A 9,754-nucleotide genomic window follows, 5' to 3' on the forward strand; every position below is an offset into this window, starting at 1 on the left:
CGACGAAACTTGGCGTGAAGACGAAGGATATCAAGACGTTCTTCAGTAATTAAGCTTCTTGGCCGTTGATGTCGAACGTAGCTCGTTTTCGCTTCGTAGTCATCATCGGAGATGGAGTTGGTTGAGGGCATGTCAATGCAGGAAGGTCCACGAATGGTGACAACACGCTATTATTTTCGAGAGTTTTATGTGTCACATTTCATGCAATAAAATGCACATCTCCTAAATTAATTCGAATTAATGTTCAAAGGTTATACGTTATTGTAGGGGGAATGTGATGGATTCTGGATCATTTTGGCAACTTTTCTGACAGAGTATTAATTTTCACGTATGACGTCCAATGGGCTTTGTTTTTATCACAATGAGTCCGGTTCACTCACAAAATTTCAGGAAATATGGTCATATGGCTCAAAAGAAATTCGGGGTTTCGGGGTTTTGTCCCCTCGGTGCCGTCGTGTACTGTCAGAGAACGACTCATTAACATAAAAGATTTCAGCTATTCACAAATTCAGATAATTCGCAATTATTTCGAGGTACTATAGCAAAAATCTTCAGGGGGGATTGAACCCCCGACCTTCAGGCTTCCATTTCAGAACGACACCGCTAATCAGCCGGCACATAGTGACACCTGATTGTTTACAGTTAGTCAGCAATTCTTGCCAACAAGGAAAAGGCGAATATTCGGCCGTCTCCTCTCTTAATAAGCGTGTGAAGCACATCTATGATGTGTGCAAGCGTGTGAAGTAGACCTGTGCGGTTGTCCAACTTGTCGGTGGAGTCATGAGAGACGGGTCCTGCGATTTCGTGCGGGGAAACGAAGGGCATGCCCATTTTAGTGAGGACATGCGAGGAAGCGCATCGTTATTCCAACCTGTGGCGGCGCTGCAATACGCCACAGTGTCCTGACCGATGCGTGTCGCCACATTGAGTTCTTAGGGGTGTGCACTATACCAGCAACGAATGGAAAAGTGTCCTTTGGCGTCCGCGTCACAAACGTAGGCCCCACCGTAGCCATGCCGCTGAAAGTCGTTGATGCGTGATTGAGAGTACGATTCTTAATGCCTCGAATTCAATTTGTGCTATCGGCACCATCTGCATGCGTTTGATTCCCTGCATGGATTTCTCCCAGCGTCGCCTAGGTCGTCAAGTCGAACGAGACAATGTTGTAGGTTGATATCCTGCCGCTGTCGGACAGGTGGTGCAAGCTCTTGCAAAGCGTACTAGTCGTGTCGATCATGTCGTCGACAAGGATGCTGGTGGAAAAGCTTCCTTGCCCGCGAGCCACTCGCGGAAGATCTTGGCGCGGGCGACACAAAGATAAATAGAAATGACGCGGGCACACTGCTGGTCGTACGGAGCACAGGCATCACATCGTGCGTCATAACTCAATGGATCGTCCACGAGTTGGCGCTAGAGAGTCCAGGATGGGCATCGATTGCCCATCGTGGACTCTCCATGCGTTGGAGCCATTCGTTGCTCCAACGCATGTCGACAATACACTCGGGGACGCCTATCTGAAGTCCAAGTGGATACACGACGCTCCAGGACTCGATGGGGCAGTGCAGCCCACGATACACCATTTTGAGAGCGTCCGTCCAGGTGTCAAGAATTGAAAATGCACAATGAATAGATGAAGACTGACTTTGATTCGTTTACCAAGTAGGACATGAGCAGGGATGTTCTACAAAGGCATTTCGATTGTGTCCTAACAGAGCTTTCGTACTTCCTTCGTACTACCTTCGGGGGTGAAAAGGCGTGTCCATCGACGATGTACATCGTATTTTCTGGTGTTAAATATTGCAATGTAGATCGTCCCATTTTTGATGCACAAGGTGAAAGTATATCCGACCGTACATTCTTCTCTCACTTGCCGCGCACGTGGTTCACATTCACAATCTTTGAACATGGTGCAGTCATTGAGACAGTCATCAAACACTGCAACATGGTCGTTCTACTTGCACATGCCGATACGGACATCTGCTTTACAAAGTTCCATCGTGCCTCTGTCGTCGGTAGCGTCGCCAATGGTGGCACTGCTACGTATCACTGTACCAACGCGGCTAGGAGTATTGTGGCGCGTACGTACTATCGATATACCTTTCCAACGAACGAAAAGGTCGGATTCCTCGTCAGACGATCACTTGATATTTGTATATACCCTCCGATTTTTTCCTACTTCTACACATTGGAATGTTAATCTAAGTCAGATCCGATATCTTCATCATCTTCGATATCGTCATCGTCTTTCGTCTTGAATGCCATGGACGACTGATGCGACAAGTGCTTGATCCAAAGATGTCGATTTGATCTCAAGTACACCAGTATTTCGAGACTTCTAGGACTCAAAGATCGCCAATGCGGAGAGTACAGCCGATTGCACAGATTGACAAGTCGTTCAACGTCGTTCGATGTCGGCATAATAAAGGACGTAGACACATACCCCGAAGAAGAAGTTGACTACAGTGCTGGCAATAAGTTTATGACCACCCTCAACTTTAGATGATACAATAACACCATGCTTTCGCTAGTGCACGGAACTTGATCCAAGTGAATGGTTCAATGTGTAACCGCTATTTAAATGGTGAGAAGGCCCATTCGATGATATTATTCGGTGAAGTAACATGATCATGCATTTGAGGTTGGCAATACGTTTATGACCACCTGAGAAAATTTGCAGTTATAAAAAGGATATAACTCTATATTGCTCTTTAATACTTGGTTTTACCTCCCTTGAGTTCCAAAACACTAATGCCGCGCTTCGGCATCGAGTGCAACAACTTAACAATCAAGTCGTTTCCAATGCCATCCCATGCCTTGAAAATGGCGGAAATTAGGTCATTCTTGGACGAATATTGACGTCCATGGCTGTAAACAGCTCGTGCAAGAACACCCCAAATGTTCTCGGTGGGGTTTAAGTCCGTAGACTTTGCAGGCCACTCGATGACTTCGAGCATATGCTCCTTCGTCTCTTTAGACGCATGAATTGATGCATTGTCATGCTGAAAAATACAGTCACGACCAAAATGAATGTCGACGTATGGGAACAAATGGTCCGACAAGGTGTAAATGTACGCACCACTATCTTGGGTGCTTTCCAGAATGGCAAGGCTTGTCTTGCCCATGGAGCTAAAAGCTCCCTATACCATTACGCTTCCTCCCCCCGACTGTCGCTTGGAGAAAATGGCCTTGTCTTTACGCAAGTCGTGCCAATAATGTTTGAAGCCGTCCGGGCCGTCGAGGTTGAACTTTTTTCGTCACTAAAGACGACTCGGGCTCATTGCGCCTTGTCCCACGTGACCGTTTGCTGAGTCCTGTTTTGGCTCTTTTTTTTTCTTTTTTGTGGTTTTCGGTGAGGGCGGGGGAGGCCATTGCCTTGATGAACTTGAGATGTTTTGCCAAGTTGAGCAGTTGCCGTGCTCGCCTGGCCTTAATGACCAGTCCGCACTCTTCTACGAGCTCCCTCGAACTCAAAAATGAGTTCAAGGCAGTTCGAAGAAGGCGACGTTTGTCGTTTGGTGAGAGCTTAGATGGTCGTCCAGTGCGCTTTTTCGTGTTGTATTTGGCAGGATTGCGAAGGAACAAAGCGATTGCTCCACGAGAGCGACCAACAAGGCGCTCGATCTCTCTTTGGCTCTGCCCGACAGCGTTCAGGGCTAGAATCATTCCCTGTTATTCTTCGGTGAGCTTCGGTCCTGCAGGCATGCACAGATAATGTTTTCAAATGAAGTGACGGCGGGAATCGATTTAACTCGACGTTAGCTATATAAAAACATGTTTTTGGAGCTAAAAAACGCTGACAAACGCAAAAATGACGGGGTGGTTTTATACTTTTTGCCATGTGGTGATTTTCAAACTTGTCTTTTTTACATGTGGGGTGCCGACTACAGTATGTGGCGCCAAGTTCCATGACTTTCATGATGTCTTGCCTGATGCCTTCTTAATGCTAGAGTGCATGTACTAGCCCACATTTCGTGCTTGGTTGTTGTGCAGACTCAAATATGTAGGTGGTCATATACTTTTGCCAGCACCGAATATAAATATATATTGCTCAAAGGTGCGCGTTGGCAGCTTTGAGCAATTTCTTTCCGTCTAGCAGCCACCAATGTGTCGCAGTACTTGAATTTCTCATCCTTGTCCACATCTAGCGGTTTGCTCGGTCTAGTATGCAGAAATTTGCTCATACCAACATAATCGATGACACATTGATGTGCACCATGACTCGCAACAAATCCCGTCTGCTCCATTCTCGGGTCTTTCAAATCTCACTCTTGCGAATTGACGCGGTTTGTGGAGCATCCCGATCCTCAGTGTCAGAGATCGTTGAAAGGAGATGATCAGGAACACAGCATAAAAAATACGCGTACTCCAGGATGGTCCTGCCATCGTTTCCCCCGCCTCCAGCAGTTTTGCTGATGCGAGAGGCTGAGAAGTACGCATCCAACGACTAACGTTACACGAAATGAGGACTACGAGTTGATGAAGTTTCGTACCATAGTTTCTAGCCCACCATGCACATTCGGGGCACCGACGCATTGCGTTTACCGACGCCAAACTCCTTAACGATAGCTGGAAGAACTCGGCCAAGATTAAGCATTCATTGAATTGTCGTAAAATTGCGCAGCGCGGTCATGAAAGGCTTGTACAGCCCCCGTCGAACGAAAGGTTTTTTGTTCTGGTGACATTCCAATCCTCTTCTAACAACAGGACTTGCGCAACCGATTTGTACGGAACGCCTTTCGCTCGCATTTTCACGCCAAGTTTGCGTAGCTCGAAGTCAAGCGCATGATATTGGCGATGCTTTGTTCGATTTATACATCTCATTGAATCACAGTACATGGTCCATGGGTCATTACCAAGCAAGCCGCACTGCCGAGAAACAAAGGTCGCGGCACCACTGTGGCGCATACGGCAGTTCTCACACATAGTGTGATGATTCAATCGAGCACTCCATCGATGTGGATGATCTCGTATCGGTGTCTGTTGAGCCATATCGGCGTGAATTATTTGATCGCGTCAGATATAATCTGTCCATTCGGCATGTACCATGAGCTTTGCGCAAGTGAAAGCTAACGGAAGCCACATCGCCCTAGCGTTGCCTAATGCAGAAATTTCTAGAATGCGACATTCTCGTTCGCAGTCTAGCTTAAGCTCGACTTAATCAATTACTTTCCAATTCACACTCAATTGGTAACGAGCCCAAGTACCTACGCTTCCCTCTGCCGCCTTCCCCGCCGCTGAGATCAAACACACCGCGTCAAGAACCCCGCACTTAGCTAGAATTTTCTCGCACCTTCCCGAGTTGTCTGCCGCTGGCGCCCAAGTTGTCCGAGTCGTCATCCAGCGTCCCTCCAACCAGCTCACTACACTACAGCTCTACCTGTTCTCCTTTTGTGAGTATACGGGGCAGTACCTTTATTGGGAAAGACTGTAAGTGCGAGTCTGGATTGGCACTAAACTCCTAGTAGGGTTTGCCATTTTATGCGAAATCCAGTTAAGTCCTTCGTAAGTGCGACCGAAGGGAACATGTTGCGTAAGAAGCGTTAAGTCAAGGCGAAGAAGACCGCGTCGTTTGCCGCCTCCAGGAAGACACCAGAGCCGATAAAGTCCAACAAGACCTTGTTAACGCATTTAAGCAGGCCGATCGAATTTTGAAGCATCGCCAAGAAGTATTTGTTAAGGATTTTCCCATTCCAACCCCAAGGTCGTACTACAACATGTACCACTTTCGAACTTTCTCCCTGCTTATCGAACAATCCACCGACCTCGTGGACAAGTCAATCTTGAACGAAGTTGACAGCTTTAAAGGCCAAGCTTCTGTCCATTATCAAGTCTCGCGATTACAACTAATTTCAATTAATTTGTTGTTTTTTCCACTACATTCATTGTCCTGAACCATGGATTTTAAACGTATTGTCCATTTGTTCATCGGAAATTCGTTCAATAAGTGGAAGTGTCGACTCAATACGTACCTCGAATTCAAGGAAATCCTTGAAGTTGTCGATGGCATTACAGTGAACCCCGGAGAAGCCGACATGGTTTCATCCTGAAATGCATGGAGGCAAAATAGAAAATTAAGCGCCTTTGTCCAGCTTGACTGGCTATAATAAGGAGAATTTTTGTCAGTCAATCACATTTGTTTTTGTATCTACACTTGCAATAGGTAAAAAGGATGACATTTCTGAGGTAGTATTGAAGTTTATACAGGTGGTAGAACAGATCATGCTGTAGAGTTGGTCGGCGTTTTTGGGGGTGTCGGCATTTCCGGGGTTCACTGTATGCCTCCAACTCATGCTGGCATCATCTCTAAGAACCGTCTTGCCCGCGCCATTATTCAGGCAGGACAACCTCCACCACGTATGGTTTCCAAGTACCTTTCTGCTGCGTCCATGATGAAACTCCTACACGAACGCTATGGCTCCTAGTCCATTAGGGATGAATCTTATCTGTTTTAAAATCTGGTGGAGATTCGCATCCGCCACAACGATTCAGTCTGTGCGAATTGCGATCGTTTCAAGATTTATCTTGATGAAGTACTCGATACCAGGATGACTATCACACCAAACTCCAAGTTCACATCTTCCTAAACAGCCTCGATCAGCCTTTGGAATTCTACATCAACTTTTAGGCTAATGTCTTTCGACACGGCGAAGTCATCGATGACAAGTTCTTTACTGTGCCCATTCAAAACGAGATCCGATGCTCTTATGGATCTTCGGATGCAGCATTAACGACAGCTTTGCGTCGAAACCAAAGTCCCGCTTCCGTCGAGGCAACCATGACGCATCCGTTGTCTTCAGCTACTGCAAGATACGCAACCACGCTGAGGATGTTTGCCGTCGCAAGTGAGCTGAGCTGCAGCATTCTAACGGTGACCCCACGCCGCGTACCGAACAACACGTCCCCGCCTTCGGATACTTCTGCACCCGCCTCATCGGAGCGCATCCGTAGCCCACCATCTCCATCGTCGTCCGGCACCAATCGTCGTGCCGGTGAATTCGATTTGCAGCGGCGACAAACGAATCCAGCTGCCGGCACTTCGCAGCCAAGCCACTCTGCGCAGTCTGACAAAGGAAGTTGTCATCACGGGCCGGATTTCGAGTCGTTCATTTTGGTACTTGCCTTGCATCGCTCACTTGCTCCTGCCATCATGAAGCTTATTATTGCGCTGACTGTAATCGCTGGGGCCGCCTCGGCCACGCATAACGAAACGTCTGTGTCTCGCCAACTCCAAGAGGCACCCCCATCGTTCTGCTTGCTCACCTCGTATCTTCGTGGCGTTGGCACAGTGCCCAAGTCATGCTACGCGCATTTCCCGAGTGGCATGTCTCGTAAAGCTTACGAACTGCCCCAAAGGCGAGAAGGGGTCAGTCTTTGAGGACCAAGGCCTCTTTTGCTGCTTGAAGGAATACGGCCGTGGAGATGGCTACCCTTGGAAGTTTGACGAAGCTTTAAGTCGCAGCGGCATGTTCAAACGTTGCGAAAAAGACAACGGCGGCCGCGGCAAGTGCGAGAAGACTGGACTTGTTGTTTACCCAAAATGCCAGGAGGGGTACACGGCCTTTGGCTGTTGCCTTTGCCGCCCTAATCCACCAGACTGCGAGAAGCTTGGTCTGGCCGGCTAATCGACCTGTCTTGTTCAAAGAAAGCCATCATCGGGAAGCCTGAGTTGGGCACGTGTGAGTCGGACGAAGAGCTTTACCTTGGGATGTGCTACAGAAGTGCAAGAGAGGCTTCTCTGGTCAGGGGCTGGCCTGCGAGGCCAATTTCCCATCTGGTTGGGTCAAATGTGACAGGGGCGCATGCCAAGACCTCGGCAGACTGCGAAGACATATAGTCTGGCATTTCGAAGGATATCTCAACGTGCGACCAGGTTATTACCGACGAAGACGTCCGAGTCGCCCCCGTATCCTCGACAAGTAGCAGAAACGTTTGCATAACCAAGCGAGTTTTGTTGGACCTAGTTGGTTGGGATGGATTATGCGGTAGAGAGGTATTTGGAATCGATAAACCATTGGGCCGTTTAGCGGCGTGCGGGGGCTATGTTGTCCGGTGAAAACCATTGTAAAAGGGCTTCAATTTTCTCGGTCGTCCGAGAACTGTGATATTTCCCGAATCCTGGACTTTTACTGGCTTACTCCATTTTGCATACAATTTCAAGATGAATAGCCGAGTAGAATACATCTTGCTAGAGGGCCTGCTTGAGACCCTCAGCCAGCTACGATTGTGACCTAACATAATTAATCACATTGGAATTTACCATCTTACTGTCTATCCTATCTGGAGGCGACAACAAAGAATTCTTTAGTGAATTGCTCCTGCGGACACACTTTGTGCCCGAGTTCCCTTCACGCAGCCTCAGTCGGCAAGACCGCGCTCTTGCCCTTTCTCTCCTGTGACCATGGAGGACGAAGCTCTTTCGACCCTCTGTCATCATGTACTGGTCCTGCTCTCGTGCTGACCCGAACCCGATACCAAGACCCCGTCTACGCCTCCGCGGCTCCACCGTTTGCCCAATATCCCCCCGGCATAGCTGTCCAGCAGCTGCGTCACCAGGTGGGCCAGGCTGTGAACGCGTAGGCCTCGCGTATTGACACTGTACAACAAGCTGTTGGAGCCAGGGCCAGCAAACTACGAACAGTTTATGGCACTCTATCAACAGCAACAGATGCAAGCCAATGCCCAGATGGAACTCAACCAGCGATTGATGGTTGAGCTGGCATTGCAGCGTGACCAGCTGAACCAACTATGGCCCACCTGTAGGCCCAGCGCCGAGCCACTGAGCACCATGATCACGGGCTACCAGCGGCTGCTGCATCTTCGATCCGACAAGCGGAAGCGTTGGAAGACATTCGGCGACGTACGACTGCCAGATGGCATGCCTTCACTGCGACCCCAGCGCCCCCAACCGTCCAGTTCCCGGCGGCAGTTGGCGTGCAAAAATTCTATGGATTCCAAGAGGTGCCCAAAGCCCCGTCGTTTAATGGACGCACGAATGTGCAGAAGCGTCGGCTCATGGACCAGTGCGAAGCGTACATGCGCGAGATCAGTCTGGCCAATGCACAGCATCATGGTAGGCAACAGATTCGTCAGATGCCCCTTATTGGCTGATTTGTTATGAGTCCGCGCCTTGTTAGTTCGCAAGGCGTCTTCGTTTCGGGAAGCAATGCAAAATCAAAACTGAGTTACAGTCAGTTCACGCGGCCCCTCACACCGAAGTGCACCGAAGTGAGGCTAGCCGTGCGTAACCGCACTTAAAAGGCCTACTACAGTACAACTACTGTAGTCCCACTCCTTGGAATTTGGGCTCCCAAGCTCACCAGCCAACTCACCTTTCGCAAGGTTGAGTCTGCTCTGGGTACCCAGAACACTTACCCCTTAAACGAGGTGACCCAGGGTCACCTCCAGTGTAACTCGCATGTCCTTGATCTTCCGTCGACGCAATCCATTTTCGCAGGAGTACTGGGGCATCTTCATACAGGTTAACCGCCGGTTGCCACGAGGCGTAGTCATCTTCGAGGCCAAGCCACTTTAAAAGTACTCGATACTGCCCCTTGATTTCGCGCACCATCATAAAGGCTTCAACATGGAAGCCACCTTCACCGTACGCTACTTGGTCGAGAAGATCTTCAGCCATTCCATTAGCGGCTTCACTGAATATCTTGAGACGTGACGAACAGTCTCTGCATGCGGCGGCACTAGTTGCTCGACCGCCATCACATGATCGGTGATGACACGGGTCACACGACAGGGACAA

At 48.8% G+C, this 9,754-nt stretch overlaps 1 protein-coding gene across 1 annotated transcript; it reads left to right on the forward strand.

The window, feature by feature from the left end:
* Nucleotides 1–7,147: 7,147 nt before the first annotated feature.
* On the forward strand, nucleotides 7,148–9,181 carry H310_11617 (hypothetical protein; the record flags this gene model as incomplete). The annotated part of the gene is made up of 6 exons (XM_008878346.1): nucleotides 7,148–7,285; nucleotides 7,335–7,504; nucleotides 8,578–8,707; nucleotides 8,761–8,857; nucleotides 8,897–9,070; nucleotides 9,135–9,181. 6 exons carry the CDS (start codon nucleotides 7,148–7,150, stop codon nucleotides 9,179–9,181), a joined length of 756 nt encoding a protein of 251 aa, XP_008876568.1.
* Nucleotides 9,182–9,754: the final 573 nt, after the last annotated feature.

This window comes from Aphanomyces invadans (genome assembly GCF_000520115.1).
Source record: "Aphanomyces invadans strain NJM9701 unplaced genomic scaffold supercont1.32, whole genome shotgun sequence".
NCBI classification, from domain to species: domain Eukaryota; phylum Oomycota; class Saprolegniomycetes; order Saprolegniales; family Verrucalvaceae; genus Aphanomyces; species Aphanomyces invadans.